Source organism: Alternaria postmessia, assembly GCF_024291825.1.
Source record: "Alternaria postmessia strain BMP 2775 chromosome Unknown scaffold_83, whole genome shotgun sequence".
Classification (NCBI taxonomy): domain Eukaryota; kingdom Fungi; phylum Ascomycota; class Dothideomycetes; order Pleosporales; family Pleosporaceae; genus Alternaria; species Alternaria postmessia.
Window position 1 is genome coordinate 69705 of NW_026260156.1, and position 20736 is coordinate 90440.

At 52.8% G+C, this 20736-nt stretch overlaps 10 protein-coding genes across 10 annotated transcripts; 6 read left to right on the forward strand and 4 right to left on the reverse strand.

Annotated features, from left to right (window-relative positions):
• Positions 1 to 94: 94 nt before the first annotated feature.
• J4E82_009148 (uncharacterized protein) lies at positions 95 to 2078 on the forward strand (the record flags this gene model as incomplete). The annotated part of the gene is made up of 5 exons (XM_051735374.1): positions 95 to 134; positions 200 to 771; positions 819 to 1254; positions 1304 to 1690; positions 1762 to 2078. The coding sequence occupies 5 exons, from the start codon at positions 95 to 97 to the stop codon at positions 2076 to 2078; spliced, it is 1752 nt and encodes a 583-aa protein (XP_051584880.1).
• Positions 2079 to 2381: 303 nt separating this feature from the next.
• J4E82_009149 (uncharacterized protein) lies at positions 2382 to 2975 on the reverse strand (the record flags this gene model as incomplete). Its single annotated transcript, XM_051735375.1, has 2 exons — positions 2382 to 2560; positions 2618 to 2975. 2 exons carry the CDS (start codon positions 2973 to 2975, stop codon positions 2382 to 2384), a joined length of 537 nt encoding a protein of 178 aa, XP_051584881.1.
• Positions 2976 to 3287: 312 nt separating this feature from the next.
• SPN2 (Septin Spn2) lies at positions 3288 to 4472 on the forward strand (the record flags this gene model as incomplete). The annotated part of the gene is made up of 4 exons (XM_051735376.1): positions 3288 to 3420; positions 3471 to 4033; positions 4086 to 4182; positions 4240 to 4472. The coding sequence occupies 4 exons, from the start codon at positions 3288 to 3290 to the stop codon at positions 4470 to 4472; spliced, it is 1026 nt and encodes a 341-aa protein (XP_051584882.1).
• Positions 4473 to 5175: 703 nt separating this feature from the next.
• On the reverse strand, positions 5176 to 5850 carry J4E82_009151 (uncharacterized protein; the record flags this gene model as incomplete). Its single annotated transcript, XM_051735377.1, has 2 exons — positions 5176 to 5673; positions 5740 to 5850. The coding sequence occupies 2 exons, from the start codon at positions 5848 to 5850 to the stop codon at positions 5176 to 5178; spliced, it is 609 nt and encodes a 202-aa protein (XP_051584883.1).
• Positions 5851 to 6377: 527 nt separating this feature from the next.
• On the forward strand, positions 6378 to 8401 carry RAR1 (putative methionine--tRNA ligase, cytoplasmic protein rar1; the record flags this gene model as incomplete). Its single annotated transcript, XM_051735378.1, has 3 exons — positions 6378 to 7151; positions 7201 to 7961; positions 8026 to 8401. The coding sequence occupies 3 exons, from the start codon at positions 6378 to 6380 to the stop codon at positions 8399 to 8401; spliced, it is 1911 nt and encodes a 636-aa protein (XP_051584884.1).
• Positions 8402 to 9432: 1031 nt separating this feature from the next.
• On the forward strand, positions 9433 to 11501 carry J4E82_009153 (uncharacterized protein; the record flags this gene model as incomplete). Its single annotated transcript, XM_051735379.1, has 5 exons — positions 9433 to 9683; positions 9803 to 10020; positions 10077 to 10472; positions 10520 to 10772; positions 10823 to 11501. The coding sequence occupies 5 exons, from the start codon at positions 9433 to 9435 to the stop codon at positions 11499 to 11501; spliced, it is 1797 nt and encodes a 598-aa protein (XP_051584885.1).
• A 909-nt stretch (positions 11502 to 12410) lies between these two features.
• On the forward strand, positions 12411 to 12975 carry J4E82_009154 (uncharacterized protein; the record flags this gene model as incomplete). The annotated part of the gene is made up of 2 exons (XM_051735380.1): positions 12411 to 12872; positions 12928 to 12975. 2 exons carry the CDS (start codon positions 12411 to 12413, stop codon positions 12973 to 12975), a joined length of 510 nt encoding a protein of 169 aa, XP_051584886.1.
• Positions 12976 to 14284: 1309 nt separating this feature from the next.
• Positions 14285 to 16456, reverse strand: J4E82_009155 (uncharacterized protein; the record flags this gene model as incomplete). Its single annotated transcript, XM_051735381.1, has 1 exon — positions 14285 to 16456. One exon carries the CDS (start codon positions 16454 to 16456, stop codon positions 14285 to 14287), a length of 2172 nt encoding a protein of 723 aa, XP_051584887.1.
• A 696-nt stretch (positions 16457 to 17152) lies between these two features.
• J4E82_009156 (uncharacterized protein) lies at positions 17153 to 17995 on the reverse strand (the record flags this gene model as incomplete). Its single annotated transcript, XM_051735382.1, has 1 exon — positions 17153 to 17995. The coding sequence occupies one exon, from the start codon at positions 17993 to 17995 to the stop codon at positions 17153 to 17155; it is 843 nt and encodes a 280-aa protein (XP_051584888.1).
• Positions 17996 to 18444: 449 nt separating this feature from the next.
• Positions 18445 to 20192, forward strand: J4E82_009157 (uncharacterized protein; the record flags this gene model as incomplete). The annotated part of the gene is made up of 2 exons (XM_051735383.1): positions 18445 to 18737; positions 18800 to 20192. 2 exons carry the CDS (start codon positions 18445 to 18447, stop codon positions 20190 to 20192), a joined length of 1686 nt encoding a protein of 561 aa, XP_051584889.1.
• Between the last annotated feature and the right edge of the window lie 544 nt (positions 20193 to 20736).

Consider the following 20736-nt stretch of genomic DNA (forward strand, 5'->3'; position numbering starts at 1 on the left):
ATCCACGAATGCTCACTTAGATTCCCGATTGTTTCTTTCCTCGCTGATTCAAGTGTTCTTGATGCGGTAGCGACTGCATTACGCGTCTTTCAACATGTCTGCGCCGACCACGTCAGACCCCATACAACAAAGTGGTAGGTGAGCTTGCAGCTCTCGGAGGTGCCTATAAACTCCGCTTCTGGCTAACAGGCAATGGCAGGTACTTTGTCCAAGTCGCAGAAAAAGAAACACAAAAAGAAGGCGACTGCTGCGAACAAGGCGGACGAGACAGACAGCAAAGTGAATGGGGGGGACCACTCCAAGAGCGACGCCGAGGACCACGACGAAGATGCCGAGGATGAAGCTGGACAGACTGTACGCGATGACCCAGACGCCGACGACGTAGACGACGAACAGCCTCCGCTATCGCCTACCATACAAACAAATGGCACCCCACACCACAGCATTTCCTCGGCGATTGCCCTCGGATTGGCACGCTCACGTTCGCAACAAGGCATCTCTGCATCCCCGCCGCCGCCGTCAGACACCAGCGCACGCCTGGACGCGATAACCAAGGAGCGCGACGCGCTACGGCAACAAGTCACGGAGTTAAAGAGCGCTGCAACGTCCGATGGCTCAAATTCAAACTATGAAGAAGAGATACGAAGCCTGCGGGAGGAGCTCGACGAAGCCAACGAGGGCAAAGAGCACTTTGAGACACAGTACAAGAACTTGCTGGGCAGGGTCAATACCATCAAGACTAGCCTGGGCGATCGATTGAAGGCGGACGCGGTACGTGTTGCTCGAGACATGCCTGTAATAGTGCTGACCATGTGCAGGCCAGAATCGAGGAATTCCAATCGCAAATCTCCGACCTCGAAGAACAGACGCGCGAATTACAAGAGAATAACAATAGCCTTACAGAGGAGCTCGCAAAGTTGCGACAAGAAAAGGAGGCTCAAGCATCCGAGATCGAGACACTGCGAAGCAGGTCGAACCTCTCACAACAAAACTGGATCAAGGAACGCGACGAACTCATTTCGCGCGAAGCATACGCAAGAGAAGAGTTTGAAAACGCCAAACAAGCCATGCAAGACTGGGAAGTTTTGGCCATGAACGAGCGGTCCCTGCGTGAAAACCTTGCTGAAAAGGATGCCGAGCTGCGCGACCAACTCGATTCGATGAGAGAAGAGTATGAAAGAGCTGCTAGGGACAGGGACACCAACAACCAAGCCGTAGAAGGTTTACAAAAAGCGCTACAAGAAGTCCAAAATCGTAAGTCGCCATCCAATCGTTCCATCGACTTGTGCTGACCATCCGACAGTGCGGAAAGCTGAACTCAAAAAGTCGGTCGAAACCTACGAATCGCAAATCAACGATCTCAGGAAACAAGTCCAAGCCGCCGAATCAGCATCCGCCACGGCCAAAGCCACCTTGGACCAAACGCAAAAAGATCTCGAGCGCGCCCTGCCCTTTGAAAAAGAGGTCAAAGAGAAGAACCTGCTCATTGGCAAACTCCGCCACGAAGCTGTAACACTAAACGAACATCTGACAAAGGCGCTGCGCATATTGAAAAAGGGGCGGCCGGAGGATAACGTTGATCGACAAATCATCACGAATTACTTTTTGCACTTTTTGAGTATAGATCGGAGTGATCCAAAGAAGTTTGAGGCGTTGCAGTTGATTAGTGCGTTGTTAGGGTGGACGGATGGTAAGATGCTCCTTCTCCTTCCAACTCCATCATGTCACTTTCGATTTGGGTGTAGCTGACGGTCGTTGCAGAGCAGAAAGAGCAAGCAGGTCTTGCCCGCCCCGGCACAGCTACCTCGAGTGGCAGCCTCCGCCTTCCTTTATCGCCGTTCAGGCGCACACCGTCGACGCCGAGCTTGAGTGCGGCGGCGGCGGATCCCATGCTCATGGCTAGTAGCTCTAGTAACAAGGAGTCGTTGGCTGAGCTATGGCAGGACTTCTTGGAGCGAGAGGCTGCCGAGGGCAAAGTTGGCGCGGAGAGGAGGGGGAGCAATGTGTCCCGGGCGGGGAACACTGTAAGTCCACCACCGAGGACGGAGAGTGGGCTGGGGCTCAGTGGGATGAAGTGATACGCTGCAAGGGGTGTAAGAATAAAGTTGCATGTCTCAAGTGCACTTGGTATGATAGATCGAAGGTGTGAATGACACCTTGAACTGCTTCAGCTAGTCTTGATCAGCCTGTGCTGTGTATCCTAGTCCTCCAAGTATCGTGTTGTTACATTTCTCATGTACAAGTATTCCTAACGCCTGAACGCACTCATGTGTGCTTTACACGTAGAGTGGCATGCGCTTTGCACGCCCCCCGGGCCTTTCTTCCAGCCTCTCGCCGAGTGTATTCTTCATTCTTTACTTACCACCTCCATAATTCCGTCATCACCTTTTCCAGCCGGTATGCTTCAATATTTGCTCCTCCTTCTCTTTCCTTGGATCGGGCATCATGGTTCGCGCTCTTTGGGCCGCTTCTCGCTTCTCGCGTCCGAGTTGCTTAGCCATCTTCTTGGTTGGTTGGCGGATGGACCAGTTGAGCTGGCCGAAGATGTTGGTTTTGATGGCTGTCACATGGGTTAGCCAAGGGTTTTGACCACGTTGGGACATTTCGAGTTACACACCATCCACGCAGTAGGGGCACAGAATATGTAACCGCTTGACCCTTCCACACCCAGAGCATGTGTTCAGCGACGTGATGTCTTTTAGGCCCTTGCCCGCCATGAAGCGTTGTCGCTTCTTGCGGTATGACGTCTTCTTCTTGGGCACCGCGTTGAGTATGCCGTCCCAGATGTCGGCTAGTGAGGGTATTGAGGGGAGAGACAGCGAGGGTATGGCGAGAGCGCCGAAGGGTGTGTTGATTGCCCCAAAAGGCTGTGAGAGGCGCTGCAGGAAGTTGGGGCTGAGGACGGGCCGCATTGGGCCATTGAGGCCGGGCAGCAGCGTCTGCCACAGCGGAGGGAGCGGGCGGGCGAGTGCCATGGCTTGCGGGGTCACTATGCGATGTTGGCGATGGTGTTGTAAAATGTCTCTGCACCCCAGTAGTCGGCGGGTCCGAGCTCTTGGGCGCGCGCCCACGGCCTTACCGCCAGAACACTAGCGCGCTTTCGCTTCCTAGCTGCCCCCTTTCCCGCGCCTGCATCTCCACGAGAAAGTCGCCAGCGCAGCGACCCTGACTATTTACTCTATTACGACGACACCTCGTACCCTTTTCTCCCCCCAAAGCTCACCCTCACCCGCACCCACACGCCTCCATCACCCAATTCTCCGGAGTCGAGCCTCTCATTACTCACAATGGCTGCTCCATACAACCAGAACCAGTCGCAGCCCATCTTCCCGGACAGCTATGTCGGTTTCGACAGCATCACCAAGCAGATTGAGAGGAAGTCGGTGAAGCGGGGTTTCCAGTTCAATGTCATCTGCGTTGGTATGAGGGTTGAATAGCCACCTGTCACGACTGCTTCTAACGCTACACAGGACAGACTGGTCTCGGCAAGTCGACGCTCATCAACACCCTCTTCGCCTCGCACCTCATGGACAGCAAGGGTCGCTTCCAGCCCGACGAGGAGGTCCGCAGCACCACCAACATCCACCCCGTCTCACACATCATCGAGGAAAACGGCGTCCGTCTGCGCCTCAACATCGTCGACACGCCCGGTTACGGTGACCTGATCAACAACGAGCGCTGCTGGGACCCCATTGTCAAGTACATCAAGGACCAACACAGCGCCTACCTCCGCAAGGAACTCACCGCCCAGCGTGAGAGGTACCTCCAGGACACACGCATCCACTGCTGCCTGTTCTTCATCCAGCCATCTGGCCACGCCCTCAAGCCCATTGACATTGTCGTCCTCAAGAAGCTGAGCGAGTTTGTCAACGTCGTACCCGTCATCGCCAAGAGCGACAGCTTGACCCTCGAGGAGCGTGCCGAGTTCAAGCACAGGATAAAGGAGGAGTTCCAGTTCCACAACCTGCGCATGTACCCCTACGACAACGAGGAGGACGACAACGAGGAGGTCCAGGCAAAGCAGGCCATCAAGGTGAGATTCCCCATTGCCGCATTACCACGGGGCAGCAGCTAACTTGCAGCAGGAGCTCCTTCCCTTTGCCGTTGTCGGCTCTGAGAGGACCGTTGTAGTCAATGGCAAGAACGTCCGTGGCCGCCAGAACAAGTGGGGTATCATCAACGGTAAGCCAGCCAGCTAGCTACATCTGTTTCCACACGAGCTCCACTAACACGTACCAGTCGAGGACGAGAACCACTGCGAATTCGTCTACCTCCGTAACTTCCTCACCCGCACCCACTTGCAAGACCTGATCGAGACGACCGCACAAATCCACTACGAGTCGTTCCGCGCCAAGCAGCTGCTTGCCCTCAAGGAGAGCTCTCACCAGGGCCATTCCTCGCGTCCCATCTCACCCGCTGCCGACCGCGAGCTTAGCAGGAACAGCCAGCGCATGACCATGAACGGGTACTAGGAGTTCCCAAATCATAATCGCGTCGATAGCAGCGGTGGCAAGCTGCCGAGCATGCGCGGCGGTGGAGGGCTAGAGCCTCGCATAGACAGACCTGTCCCCATGATCGATGCTATCTGAGTGGGAGTGCGTTGGACGGGCGATTTGCGTTGCGGACATGTTTTGATACCAGTGCATCATCTAGCACGAAACGGAGGGACGAGCCAGAGCACGGGAGAGTGGGTGACTTTGTGACACTTCAGATTTGACAACCTTTCTCAAATATCCTTTTAGTTACGATGGAACCTTGATACTTTTTCTTCTTCTCGTATGTCATAGCACGGTGTAGTGGTTGTTGGGCTAAGACGCTGGGTAGTGCCCGGTACGATAGCAAACTAATTTGAAGCCTAGCGCTTTTCTCAACTTTTTCTTCTTGTTGCTGCCATGGATGGAAGTGATACGATTGACGTGTTCGCGCTATTAGAACAGCGCTTTCGATGGTCATGGTGGTGGGAGGTCCTGCTGTCCGAAGCTGTGTGATACTCAGCCCGCGTTGTTGGACGAGCAAAGATACCATAAACACCAAGATGTCTTCCGGTGCTTAATCGCGGTTTTTGCTACTCCATCGAGTCAAAGAGTGGCACGTTGTCCGGGAGATTCTGGTCCCAATGCGGCTGAACAAGTAGCGAGAATAAAGGCAACTTTCAGCGCAACGATTCTAATCGCCTCAACGCAACAACTTCGATCCTGCAAAGTCCTCCATACTGTCATCTCCCTTCTTTGCATTCCCACCTGCAGTCTTACTCTGTCCAGAGACGCGCACAGGGCCAGTCTTGCTTTTTCTGCCAGCCGGTGCAGGAGAGCCGTCAGGGGATTTTGAAGACAAAGTGTCATCCGTCTCCCCCACGATACGTTCAATGACTTTCGTCTTGGCCCCAGCGCGTTTGAATCTGTCGTCAAAATCCGCGACAGCTTCTTCCGTATTCGCCGTATCGAATGTTTCAGGATCCGTCAACGAATGCAATAGTGTAGTATTATTCTTCAGCCTCTCGTTCTTGGAAAGTAGAGGCAGGGTTTTGTTCTCGGGCTCTGTCTCGTCGGCTCCTTTGATGTTGTTGTTGGGAACAAGACTGGGGAGTCGTGAACCCCATATGACGCTTCGCCCGTGGAGGTGGCCGAGTTCAGCAAACTTTTCGAAACCTTTTTCTAGACCAAAGATTCGGCCCTACATGTACGGAGGCATGGAAGTCAGAGAAACATATTATCGTCATTGCGTGGATCCGAGACTCACTTCGATCCGGCCGGCATGTGCTCCATCTGACGCGCCAAGGTCGTAGGCGGCTGTGTAGAGGGTGTCTTCTAGGGTTAGGATATCGTCGAAGGGATCGGTCTCGGATGCCATTACGATGACGTTTGTGAAGAATGCTGCGACCTAGGTCTATTTGATCCACGATACGTCTTGAAATCTGGTTCGATGCTGCGGCAGAGCAGGATGTTGTTTTGTTTTCACAGGAGAAAATGGCGAGTCCGGAATGACATGCAGGATCGCAGAAAAGGTAGAGTTTTACAGATTCTTGGAATCGCAATTTTTATTGTCCCTTGCTAGTCACGATGTTTCTTTACTTGATGGTGCAGAGTCGGAGTCAGCCCTAGAGGGTCCAGCCGACTCTGTGGCGTCACCTGTGGCTGGCGGGGTAAGTTTTGGCGGGGCAGCTGCACCACACATCCACTATGTGTGCAGCCGTTCGCGTTTGACTCAGAAACTCATCCAAAGAAACATTGAGCTGCATATACCCGTGTTGCGCCCTCACGAATCCCGCACTATCTCCACAATCAATCACATAGTTCCGAGTGTACCCGAGTAAGCTTGGAGTATCCCTTCCTCTATTCGACTCCCCCAAACTAAATCACAGAAGCATACAACCTCTCATGACTGGGTCAAAGAAGATCCTCCCCGTCGAGGGCGAGCGCAATGTGCTCATTACTAGCGCACTACCCTACGTCAACAACGTACCCCATTTGGGCAACATCGTCGGCTCCGTACTCTCGGCCGATGTCTTCGCCCGTTTCTCTCGCGCTCGCGGATACAACACACTATACGTCTGCGGAACAGACGAGTACGGTACTGCGACCGAGACCAAAGCCATAGAAGAGAAGGTCACCCCGAAAGAGCTGTGCGACAAATACTATGCGCTACACAGCGAGGTGTACAAGTGGTTCAATATCAGCTTCGACCATTTCGGACGCACACCCACCCAACAACAGACCGACATTGCACAGGATATCTTCACCAAACTCTACAAGAACGGCTTTCTGGAGGAGCAAACCACAACACAACCATACTGCGAGACACACAAGAGCTTCCTTGCAGACCGATTCGTCGAGGGCACATGTCCGCTGTGCGCATACGAAGACGCCCGTGGAGACCAGTGCGACAAATGCGGACACCTTCTTGACCCTCTGGAATTGAAGAACCCACGATGCAAGCTTGACGGCGCCACGCCGGTTCCACGCGAGACCAAGCACGTTTACCTTTGCCTTGATAAGCTACAACCCATGGAAGAGGAGTGGTTCAAAAAGGCGAGCAAGGAGGGAAACTGGAGTTCCAATGGTGTTCAGATCACTTCATCCTGGCTGAAGGAAGGCCTTAGGCCGCGTGGTATCACTCGTGATTTAAAGTGGGGAACAGCGGTGCCACTCGAAGTACGACAGATCCTTGAAGATACACTAAGATCTAGCTGACCAGAAACAGGGCTACGAGGACAAGGTCATGTACGTGTGGTTTGACGCCTGCATAGGCTACGTCTCGATTACAGCAACCTACACCGAGGACTGGAAGCAATGGTGGCACAACCCCGAGCACGTCAAGCTATACCAGTTCATGGGCAAGGACAACGTGCCGTTCCACACGGTCGTCTTCCCCTGCTCGCAGATTGGTACCAAGGACAAATGGACTATGCTCAACACCATCTCGACAACAGAGTATTTAAACTATGAAAAGGGCAAGTTCTCCAAGTCAAGAAACATTGGTGTCTTCGGAAACAACGCCAAGGAAACCGGCATCCCATCAGACGTATGGCGCTACTACCTTCTTTCACACCGACCTGAGACTGGCGACACCGAGTTTGAGTGGGACGGCTTTATTGCGGCAAACAACAACGAGCTTCTCAAGAACCTGGGCAACTTCATTAACCGCGTGATCAAGTTCGTAAACAACGTCAAGATCTACGATTCAGTTGTGCCGGACTACACCAAGTTCGACGACGACTATTTCACCCAGCATAAGAAGAAGGTCAATGACTCTTTGAAGACATACATTGCCGAGCTAGAGGATGTCAAGATCCGTGCCGCGCTTGCCACTGCGCTGCACGTCTCAAGCTTGGGTAACCTGCTGCTGCAAGACAACCGACTGGACAACAAGTTGGCAACCGAGCAGCCAGACCGTTGCGCCGCTGTTGTTGGTTTAGCCTTGAGCCAGATCCATCTTCTCGCCAGTCTGATTCAACCATACATGTAAGTACTGCTTCTCTAGCGCTGTGCACTTCAGTCATACAACACGTGACTAACAGCATCACAGGCCTGACACCACCACCGCTATCCTATCACAACTCAACGCCGAATTCCTGATCATTCCTGACACCTGGGAGGCACGTTCCCTTCCTGTCGGCCACAAGATCGGCACCGCTGGCTACCTTTTCAGCCAAATCAAGCCGGAGAAGGAGCAAGAGTGGCGCGAGCAGTTTGGTGGAGAAGAGGCTCGCAAAGCCAAGGAAGAAAAGGCAAAGAAGGCAGCAGCTAAGAAGGCAGAGAAGGAGCGTAAGAAGGCAAAGAAAGATGCTGAGAAGGCCAAGGGTGTTGAGGCTGCTGAGAAGGGACAGGATGGACCTGCGGCGAAGACCGCGGAAGAGGAGGTGAGCAGAGGTGTTGAGCAGGTCAGTCTGCAGACTTCGTAATACGTGAGTCTCATCAGGCGACTTGGGGAGTTATGGCGTGGCGGTTAGTGGTAGTAGCGACTGAATATATGGCAGCATGTGGGCGGGGCGTTCAAATTCAACAAACTAGGGAAGCTGTCAGCATCAAAGAGAGGATTAGAGATTTCACCGAGCAGCAGGGTGCTATGGTTCCTCAATGCTTAGACATATGGTGTCGACTTAACACGTAGCCACGCGCACGACATGAATCTGTGTTACTATACCATGCTCAAATCATATCTCACAAAGTTTCATTGCATGCGGGTCGCCGATGAAGACATCATCTGCTCATTTGTATTTGTCGCCTAAAGCCTTCCTCCATATTTGATCTTGCACGAATTGATGTGTCTAGACGCTGAGTGCATTGTCCTATTCGGGAGAAAGAGCCGCATATAACCAGGGTCCAATGAAACTTGATATCACCACGGCTTAAGGCAACTGAGATCGTCAAGCAGTCCACTTCATGTTTTCTAGCACCATGGAACCTGCTCACTCTGACAGCAGTTCATGTCAACAACGTTCTCATTCAGGCTAGCAATTGGTTCTACTGCATGACGGTACTCATTTTAGGAGGAACACTCTTTCTCTCCTGCGTCGTGCGTTCGCATGTTCGGACTTGACCGCTATCGTGACTACCTCAGGTCACGATGCTCTTTCCTCTTGGGTTTTCACTTTCACCATGACGACGCTGTATGATGAGAAGTGACGTCTACCCCACTTTCTGTTCACCGTGTTCGACCGTAGTTCGTATGTTTGTGCTTCTGTTATTCTCTTCTTCACTTTCACTGTCCGTGCACGATCCGCAAGCTTGCTGTATAGAACTTTCCAGTCTCGCCAGTCCTGTCTACTACCTATTGCAACCCATCGCGAGAGCAACCAGGCTTTTTCTCCCTTGCCACATCGCCGCCACCGCAGATCAATCGTAACTGTTCCGCGACAAGGTACAGATCGCGATACAAGATAACACTCCCAGAAGCTGAAACTACCGCAGCATCTACGAGCGTTGACTCATCATGGCGACTGGATATGCGCCCCAGATGGAGAAGATTGCAGGAATGCATCCCTCTGAGCAGCGCGAGTTCGTCGACGCCAACTCGGTCAAGAACCCGCCCAGCGCGGGCAAGTTCGACAGCAACACCAATGTAACGATGAATACACTGCCGAGCACTGCGAATAGCGACAGTGAGCAACTGCGAGGTCCTGCGGAGATGGAGGGCCTGACCATCATCTGGTCCAGGAACTGGCTCATCGCGGCCTATGGAGCGTAAGTATATCTTCGCTCTCCTTTTATTGCAAGCATCCCCCTACCTAAAGGACACCTTTCCCGTTATCTGATGTCTACCTTTCGCTGCTACGGTGTGTGCAGCAACGCTGACAGTTCAGTATCATGCTCATCTCCTTCATCAACTCTCTCCAACAACAAACCAACTTCTCATGGAGACCCTACGTCACGTCGGCATTCTTGATGCACGGTCTCACTGCCATGACCGACATCGTCGCCAACATCGTCGGAGGCGTATCGAAGCTACCGCTAGCCATGTTCATTGATCTTGTTGGCCGGCCCCAAGGCTTTCTGATGTGCTTGATCTTCATAATCGCCTGCAAGTCCTTCCAATCCAACTGGCATGTAATTGTCTAGCTGACTGATAACTTCCAGCTCTCATCCTCATGGCCTTGTGTCAAAACGTTCAGACATTTTGCGCTGCACAGGTCATCTACTGGACAGGCATGAACGGTGTCGATTACGTCTTCAACATCTTCATTGCCGACACTGCGCTCATGGAGAACCGGCTAATTTGGATGGCATTCACCGGGTTCCCCTATGTCATCAACACCTTTGCCGGTCCCAAACTCGGCGAAACCTACCTCAAGCATAGCACCTGGCGTTGGGGTTATGGCTCTTTCGCCATTTTGACCCCTGTATTCTCCCTGTCGTTTTGTGCTGTCTTCTGGCTCATGGGCAGACGAGCACGGAGAGCGGGCGTCGAAGCACGCGAAATGAGCGGCAGAACAGTCTTCCAGAGCATCAAGCACTGGTCCATCGAATTTGACCGTAAGTCATGTTCTTGTCAAAGTAGATTGAATTCTAACGTGTCACAGTAATTGGGCTCCTGCTCGTAGTCAGCGGCTTTTCTCTCCTCCTTCTTCCTTGGCCTCTCGCAACTTACCAGCACCATGGATTCGGGTCTCCATTGGTTATATGCATGATTGTTTTCGGACTCATGCTCCTCGTGGCTTTCGTGATCTGGGAACGCTTCTACGCCACGAAGACCTTCTTTCCATACTACCTCATGAAGGACCGTACAGTTGTTGCGTCATGCCTGCTAGGCGCCAACGCCTGGATTGCTTTCTAGTAAGTCTTTTGGCTGGTCAAAGAGACATGTACTGATGTCGAACGAATAGCTCCTACCGGATGATGTACTCGTCATACCTTCAAGTCGTATTCCAGCTTCCTGTCGCCAAGGCCGGATACATTACCAACATCTTCAACATTGTTTCGTGTACCTGGGCAATCATCATCAGTTTCGCGATGAAGTATACCGATACCTACAAATGGGGAGCCATCATCGCCGTTCCCATTCAAATTACATGCACTGGTCTGTTGATCATGCTCCGTCATCCCGGTAGTCCAATCGCGGCGCTGGTCACAGTCGAGGTCTTCGGTGCTATGGCAAGCGCTATGCTCTACAATGTTGAGCAAGTCGCCATCATGATGGCTGTACCGCACGACCAGGTTGCCGTCGCCATCGCCCTCCTCAACGTCACTACTGCTGTCGGCGGTGCCATCGGCCAGTCTGTCAGCGGCACTCTCTGGGCGCAGATTGTACCTAAGAAACTTGTCGAGTACCTCCCCGAAGGCTCGAAGCATCTAGCTCCGATGATCTACGGCGACATCCGGAATCAGTTGGGACTGCCATGGGGTAGCCCGGAGCGCGAGGCTGTAATCCATGCATTCGGTGATGCGCAAAGGGTCATGGTCTTGATGGGAACTATTGCCTTCGCACCTTGCTTTATCTGGGTCGCCATGTTGAAGAACTCCCGTATGAGCGAGCGCAAGGCTCGCAAGGGTCTTCAGGCTTGATCCGGCGTGCAACGGTTGTTCTCCAGGACTAACTCAGGTGCTAAAAGAAAGGTCGTACGGGAGATGATAATTCAGTAGTACCATGGGCGAGGATATGGTTGTCGGGGTTGGACGCGCCGTATACTATCTGGGTGGCTTTGGGGATGGATAGGCTGGATATTCGGACTGTTTATGAGATGCTCTGTGGCTATTGATGGTGTGTTCCAACCTACAGTATATATTGTCAGACAATCCCGACGAAGGAACCAACCATAGCAATCGTCTTTGTTGATATCTGGATTACATGATGACAATGTTCGTGATACGAAAGTGTGGTTGACAAGCAGGCAATACATGCTTTGCGCTTTCCACAACTGGGACCTCTACGCAATAATCTGGGAGTCGCCAAGGATTGGTTACCCCAGGTGCATAGAAAATCAAAGACAACGAATCAATTACACCTGTCGTCCTGGGCGCCACAGCAGGTTGGCCATGGTCGTGATTGATTAGCTGTTGCGAACATGGACGTGTCGTTGGACGTAGGTCGAGCCCCTGCACGCACAAGACTTCGGAATCAGCGGAACACGCCGCCATGACGTTGGACGGATCCCTCTCCCCATCTCACCACTAACACACTTCGTTTCGTCTTAGCACGCGCTACTGGCAGATCTTCAGCCTCATCGTTGCAGCAACGGGGCGCTCTAGGATGCACCCTGCCAACCCAGCGGTGCCCTGCCGGCGGTGAGGCGCCAACGCATACCAACCTCGCCAATTACCTGAGTCGTTACCTCCGTTGCGCTCCACCAGCCACTTGGGGTCCCAACCACGAGCAAGCAACCACACTTCTCACCGAGCTTGTCATGCTTCTTCCTGCATCTGTACCGTACCGTTGTACTTGAAATATTCTCCGGTTTGAAATCACTGGCAACAATGCATCTTCCACACCTGCTCGCCCTCCCGCCTGCTATCATCGCTCTTTGCGCAGCAACGCCAGGACTCGCCGCAGAGGAATCGCAATGGCCGCACAACGTACCCCAACACCTGAAATACTTCCCCGAAGACGAAGTCCACGCAAAGCGTGGGCTGAGCGTCAAGCAAAGACTGCAACATGAGAAACCCATTGGAGTGAAGAAGATGAGCATGGACGAAGGCGAGATGTTCATGCTGGACAACTGGATATTCGCTGCCCAGGACACGCCGTCTCAACCACAATCCTCGAGGAGATCAGACTACGACGTCTTTGGCAATGCAACCTCTCAGGCTCTCTCGCCTCTGCGCCCTCTAGCGCAGTCTGACTGGCTGGCGCGTATGCACATCAGAGATATACTGATGAACCGCCAATTCAAGTGCCCAGATGGAACGGCGAGTTGCGAGAGTATAGGCGCACCGGATGTGTGCTGTGGCACGGGAAGCACTTGTATCAGTGTGACCGGGAGCTCGGTTGCAGGCGATGTGGGATGTTGTCCTAGTGGCCAGACTTGCGCAGGCAGTGTGAGTTGCGACGAGGCGAGCGGGTATACGAGTTGTCCTGGGACGGACAACGGCGGGTGCTGTTTGCCGGGGTTCAAGTGTCAGGGTATTGGATGTAAGTCGCTACATCTTCTTTTGTTGACAAGTCCATTGGATTCAAAAGGCTAATTTGAATAGGCGTTGCGGAAGGTACATCGACGTCCTTTGTCCAGCCCTCTACCTCTTCATCCACCCCGTCTGCCACTTCTACTTCGACGACTGCCGCCGCCATTCCAACCACATCATCTACAACCAGCACGACCCCCGAACCAACATCCACCTCAACCTCGCGCTCCGCATACACTTGCTCAACAGGCTGGTTCTCATGCCCCGCCTCCCTCGGCGGCGGCTGCTGCATGAACGGTCGTACCTGCGCAACCGGCGCCTCTTGCCTCGGCGACGACGACAACCCCTCTTCCACACGCGCTCCAGACGCCCCTGTTCGTCCTACCAGCGCCGCCGTGACAACCGGCGCCTCCAGTGACAACATCTGCCCCACGGGCTTCTACGTTTGCAGCGCATACTACCCGTCCGGCTGCTGTCGTGTGGGCAGGGATTGCCAGACCACGGGCTCCTGCGCTTTACCTCCGTCCGATACTATTGTAAACACCAACGGTGTGGTCATTGTGGCGCCGACGGGTGCTGAGAGCGCGGGAAGCTGTCCTAGTGCGTGGTATAGCTGTCCGGCGGATGCTGGTGGTAATTGTTGTCCCAACGGGTACGCGTGTGGTGAGCAGTGTACAGCGACTGCGAGTGGCCAGAGTGGCGTAACGAGTAAAGCGGAGCCCAGCAGCAGCAGTAGTAGTCAGGCGAGTTTTGTTTCGAGATTAAGTGTCTGGGGAATGGCCGTGGCGTTCTTCGGCTGTGGACTTGGTATGATTGTGCTGTGATGCGATGATGAATTTCGATAGGGTATGCTTATGACGTTATGAGGATGTATGTATATAGAGATGATTTATGTAGAGCCCGATGTATATACGAACGAGTTACACTACCAAAATGACTTGTCCTTTTTCTGTAAAGACTGGATTCTTCTCACTGTGAATGAACATTTGGAGCATACATTCGACGTTCCGTAACCGTTTGAAATGCTTAGTGTACTATGGTTCAACGTAAATACAAGAAAATCAACCATCAATCAACCTGATGGAATATGCCTTTCAACGTTACACAAGTCGCAGTAGAATATATCCGGGAATAAATAGCCAAGCCTCAACCAACATCAATGGCATTGAAAGTACTACATTGCGTTCCCAAGTTCTGCAACAAACGCCCAAAATCTCCAAGCCGTCGTCTTATAACTTGAAGCTTCCCGCGCCCCTCTTCGCAGCCTCCTTGACCTCCTTGCCCTCAACATCAGTAAGCACACCCTTTCTTCCAATAATCTGTACACCACCCTTCTTGAGATCACTGACGAGCTGCTTCTTCTCGCCCCTCTTCTTCTCCTTGCCCTCTGTCTTCTTTTCCACCGGCTTGTTAAGGCCGGCCTTCTTTGCTCTCTCCTTGGCGCGTCTCCGCCTGGACATCTTCTCCTCTCGCGACATCTCCTCGCGGGCAACTGGCATACCACTCTTTGTGACAATTTCCGTCTTGGTCTTCTCCTCGCCAGGCTTGTAGATCTCCTGAGGCGCGAGCATGCTTGCACTGGCCACCTCGCCGCCAGCAGTGGGCCGCGCATCTTCCATTTCGATAGCAGGAGCGTCGGTGCGGATCTCCAGGTTAGGAGCTGCAGGCTTGGGTTTGAAGTGCGAGGAGCTCAGGGAGTCGAGCTTGGCAGATATGCTTTTCCAGAGGCCGGCAATTTCGTCGTGCTCCTTCTTGAGCTTCTCATCCTTGGCTTCGACGAAGTTGGGGTCGGTGGCGCGGAGGTGCTCTTCTTCATAGATTTCGGCGAGACCTTTGCCGGACTTTGTGTCGTCGAGTTCGATGCGGCCGCGGCGAGGACCGGTGGCTAGATCGTCAGGTCGTCGGCGATGTATCTCGTCGAACTCTCCGGCTAAGATGCGGCGTTTGATTAGGGCTTCAATGTCTTCGGAGGTTTCCTGTGTGACGATCGGTACGGGCTTGCCGGCTCGCTCAAACTCAAGATTCTCTTCGAGAAGCGAGTTTAGTGGTCGGTCGGCTGCACGAGCTTCACCAGACAGCTGCCATTCCCGTTTCGCGACGTTGGCCGCTTCCAGCTTCCTGATCTCTTCTGCGATCTTGGCCTGTCTTCGTTCGTGTGTTGATCGCCTCGACTTCGGATCTGCGGGATCTACGTCGGATAGATCGCCTTCGCTTTCGACATCGTCGTCGTCCTCGAAGAGATCTCGGTGTACCTTGGCTATAGTCTTTTCTACGTCCTCTTCGATTTCTTCTTCCGGTTGTGCCTGCTTCTCAGGGAAGTTGTGGGGGTTGGGTCGTCCGCGCTTCTTGCCGCTCTTGTTTTTGCTCGCCTTCTGCGCGGGAGGTGCGAAGAAGTCCTTGTACATGACGTTGTTGGCGTTCATACCGGTATCAAGGCCATCGAGGTCACCTTCCTCGACGTCGTCTTCATCGCCACTATCGCCTTCCGGTGCATTCAGATCTGCATTGCCAAAGGTTGGCCCACCTTCGTCAGACTCATCGTCTGATGCATCCCCTCCAACACCATTGGCCTTGACTTTGGATGCGCCGTCTTCCATGGGATCTGCTTCCCAATTTACCTCGTCATCGTCGCTATCCGCACCCTCCCCTCTCTGATCCTGCTGTTCTAGGAAATCGGTCTGCTTGTTGAAGTCGTCTATAGAGAAGAAGCCGTCGTTGAGACCGTTGGGGTCGGGTTGGTAGGTCTCAGCAGGTGCATCGTCGGACTCAGCATCAGAGAAGATGCCCTCTGCCCCGTCTTCCATGTCAATGTCCTCGTCGTCCTGCTCTTCATCCAGCGCGTCTTCATCCTCGTCTTCGTCTACTCCATCGTACTCCCAATCCACACCCTCTTCGCCTATGTCCGAGTCGGTGTGGTATTCCTCTTCAGCTTCCTCGATGCTTTCATCGTCGTCTTCGCCGTCGCGCACAGCGACAACTCCGTCTTCTTGGTCGGGTAGCGAAAGTTCGATTTCATCTGTCGTCGCCTCGACAATCTTGCGCGTCTGCTCAAACACCTGATTCACGCCGAATCCGTCCAGATGCACCTTCTTCAAGTGTAAGATGGTGATATCATCGTCGTAACCCCCACCCCGCTTCCGCTTCTTGCGCAGATCTTGCTGTCGTTGGGATTGCGACGCGCTTACGCCGGCAGCCACCGGGTCCAGGTAGCGTTTGGCGGCGGCTAGGAATGTCGCATTGAGCTGCGGGGTGGGCTGGAGAAAAGCGAGTGGTTTGGTGAGCAGACTTGTGGGCGAAGTCGCGGCGGATGGCTGGAGTTCCATGTGTGGTGGCTGGGCGGAGCCGATTGAGAGGGTATGCGAAGAGATGGATGTGTCGGGCGAGAAGGAAGGCGGCGCCATGCTCTAAATGTCTGTGAGGCGCTGGTGGTGAGTGAATGCGCTGCTGGCTGCAGTCGAGTTCGCGCCTGCCGCTGAACTTTTTTGGTGGAGCTAATGGTCATAGCGTGCGTTAGCCCTATCAAGTTCCGGACCATCTCTTCCGACCTCACATGTATTACACCTCACAGTACAGGTTTCAAACTTCCCGAAGCAACTTCACTAACGGCAACGACTGATGTGTTGGGAATCAAAACGCTTGTTTGGGCACTGTTTGTCATTGCTGCTACGTCATATCTACAGATGTTCGTCGCACCAACCAAAGATGCGATAATTTGCCAACTCGAAGGCACACACTTTGGCTTGCAGCCCGCCTTCATACAGTGTGCCAGGGACCCAATAATCTCTTTTTCCTTATTTCATATGATCAAGTGTCGCAAAGATTTTCTTCGAATTCACTTCAAGATCGAAGTACATTGCGTTGGTAGGCGCGGTGACCAACACCGGGCACTTGACATTACGAAGATATTGGCTCCCGTCGGCGTTCCTCAGAGTGGGCTGTTTGAAGAATCGAAAAGCGTCTGCCGCATTGTCTGCACCTGACATAGCTTGCAAGTGCGCCACCTCCCACTTCAGCTGGTAGTTGAGATTCGACAGCAGGCCCACCGTCCACTTGAACATGGAGCCCGTGATAATACCGCGGACCCATCCTCTCATGAACTACCCCGGCATACGATAGAGCGCCAAATCCCACATGACACATGGAAGATCGACCGCGATGCACGCCTTGACACGCTGGTCGGCTGCGGCTCTCAGTGCAAAATAACCGCCCAGCGACTGTCCCACAACGGCAACCCGGTTGAGATCCAACCCATAGTTGGCCTGGTCACTCGAGTTGTTATGCTCGAGAAAGTCTAGTACCGTAGATGTCACCTTCTCATACGCTGGTTCCATGGGTAACCTTTCCCGCTTCAGCAAGATGCCCTGTCCTGGGCTTCCAAAGGTAAGGACTGCATATCCTCTCGGCAATCCGGCGTACGCAGACACCACAAACATCTCTTCCTGCGTGGAGTCGCCTCCCGACAGGCTGATGACCAGAGGTACGCCATTATCTTTTCCAAATTGTGTTGGCACATATAAGTATGCTGGAAGATGTATGCCTTTGCCGTAGGGGATTGCTAGTTCATGGACAGTGATCCTTTCCTGAAGCAATAGAGCTTGCTTGAACAGGGTCTCACTTTTCTCTAGCCTGGTAATCGCCAAGGTTGCTTCCGTAGGGTCGGGCGCGTTGAGCATGTATTGACTTGCACGGCGATAGTTACTTGCTCGCAACAAGGCATTATGGGCCGTGATCGTATTGCCCGCCTTTTGCGCTTCTTTGCTTAGTTCCTCAGCTTTAGTACTGAGGACTGACCATTGTGTACTCCATGAATGCGGGTCACCGTCTTTGATATGCACCGCAGCCTCCAGAGCTTCTCCGATTCCACAACTCCCATAGCGCCTCGTGCTTAGAATGCGCAGGAACTCAAAGTTGAAGAACTCGGATTTGAAAAATCGATGCATGATGGCGAAGGCCTAATGATAGCTTCCTGGATCGGAAAGTTATGCTTCAAGCGAGACAAATCATCTGTCCGTACTTGGGCGCTTTCGTTAATGCGAAGCATTGGTCAAAATACCGAACACGCCGGTAAGATTCTCAGCCTGCACGCTCCTATCAGCGTGTGAGTAAGCAAAACGCACGCGCGAATTCGCCGAACAGGGGTCAGAGTACCAATGGGAAAAAGCAGCTGGAGTGCAAGCACTGGTCGAACCAATGTGTTGGATCACAACTTCACTTTCTCGTACATGTTTTGCTGCAGATTCCGGCGAATTCGACAATGCAGACACGAAAACCATGTGTGGGAGCCGAAATCTCTCGTCCGTGGCTCGATACTTGCACGTATCTTATCGCCTTGAACAACATCCGCATCTGCATCTGCACTCAACACCTGGAACCCCTCTGCACAAATAACATGACTGCTACTTCGACACCCGACGGCGAGACCAAGGAAGATTTCTCAGCTACACAATACACGCACACTTTAGAAACTAGCTTAGCATCAGAGGGTCGGGCAGACGATGCTCCTCCGAAAGATACGACCCACTACGGATGGCGATTCTGGATGATCATTCTCAGCCTGTGCTTTACTTCCCTTCTTACCGCAATTGAAGCCACTGTTACCGCCACAGCGCTTCCCAGCATCGCCCGTGAGCTGGATTCCCGCGAACTCTATGTGTGGTTCGTCAACGCACTGTTTCTCTCCAGGTAAATTGCACCTTTGTGCTATCAATGTCCTGATATCGTCCACATGACTAAAACCACGTCAGCGCGGTCGTACAACCATTATTTGGGCAGCTGGCCGACGTCTTTGGTCGCCGATGGCCTATTATATTCACAGTTGCTGTATTCGCGCTTGGCAGCGGTATTGCTGGAGGTGCTAGATCCGCTGGAATGCTCATCGCTGGACGCACACTTCAAGGCGTCGGTCTTGGAGGTGTCAACATGCTTATCGACATCATTGTATGCGATCTAGTTCCACAGCGAAAGCGCGGCGCTGTCATGGGGATCGTTTTCGCCTTCTTCGCTGTTGGCTCTTCGCTAGGACCTTTTGTGGGAGGTATACTGGTCGACAGAGCCTCCTGGCGTTGGGTCTTCTACATTGGTCTTCCCGTAGCTGGTGTCTCCCTGATGTTCTTGGTCGCCTTCTTGCAAGTTCAGTACGACAAGGAGATGGCTCTAAAGAACAAACTCAAGCGACTCGATTACACCGGGAACGTCATCCTCACGTTGTCCATGGTATCCATCTTGATTGCCTTAACCTATGGAGGAACACTCCGCCCATGGTCGTCTTGGCGTACAATCGTGCCTCTCATTCTAGGGCTTCTCGGATTGATCGGGTTCCACATATATGAAGCAGTTGGCGGTCAGAAGGAGCCGGTTGTTCCTGCAAGGCTTTTCACCATCTGTACCTCGCTTACTGGCTTTTTACTAGTCTTTCTCCACGGCATGATACTCTACTGGATAACCTACTTCCTACCACTGTACTTTCAAGTAGTGTTATTGAGTAGTCCCACCCGGTCGGGCGTTCAGTTCTTGCCTACTGTCATCGTAGTGCTCCCTTTCGCAATCATTGCTGGTGGCTTGGTCACTGCTACTGGCCGTTACAAACCGCTGAACATTGTGGGCTTTGCCCTTATGACCCTTGCCGCCGGGCTTTTCACCATGCTTGATTCTGCCTCATCGATGGCTGAATGGGTAGTCTTCCAAATCATAGGAGCCGCTGGTATTGGACTCGTAACCACCTCAACTCTCCCAGCTGTACAGGTCAGTCTTCCGGAAAGCGACGGCGCTTCCTCAACCGCTACGTGGGGTTTCCTCCGTAGTCTCGGCTCCATCTGGGGAGTGTCGATTCCAGCGGCTATCTTCAATACACGTTTTGGAGAGTTGTCCAAGCAGATTACTGACGAGAATGTACGAGCGTTGTTGCAGAATGGTATGGCATACGAGAGGGCCTCGGCTGCTTACATTGGCTCATTTACGGAGCCGACACGCTCCGAACTCATCCGAACATACCAAGGTGCACTCAAGACTGTTTGGCAGGTTCTCATTGCGTTCTCAGCTTTGGGATTCTTAGCAACGTGGTTTTTCAAAGAAATCAAGCTCAAGGACACTATAAAGACGGAGTTTGGTCTCGAAACCAAAGGTGAGGCGAAGAAATGATGAAATGTGCATGTTTGTTCCATGTCCATCCTTTTCGTATTTGACATCTCTACGCGGTCTTGTTACTTTTTCAGTACACTCGACTGCTTGGCGGTTCATGCTCTTTCCGTATGAGCCAGGGAAAAGATAGACAAGTATACTAGCTAGATACGAGCGTCGTATCGAAACGCCTCTTCAGACCCTCATCTCGTGAACATTCCAGCACCTTTTGCTTTTTTAGAGCGACTGATCTTTCGCGACCTATGACTAGCTCAGTAGTCGTATCAGATACATATGAAATGCGCTCCATCGAAATCGCACGATCACGTTCGTTGAGTGTCTTGGCAAAGCGCCTGAGCCCGTCCTGGAACTCGTCGTACATGCGGCCGGCTACGTCGAGAACCAGACACAGCTGTGATAGAAAGCAAGGCGGAGCTACAAAAGAGCCGATGGATACAGTCGGTAACAAGTGAGTGATTGTGTGGCGGAATGTCGCCTTCACAGTTGCGTCTTCTAGGGAGCTAGTCATCAAATCGAGCCAAAATGTAAAGATCCGATCGTAGCC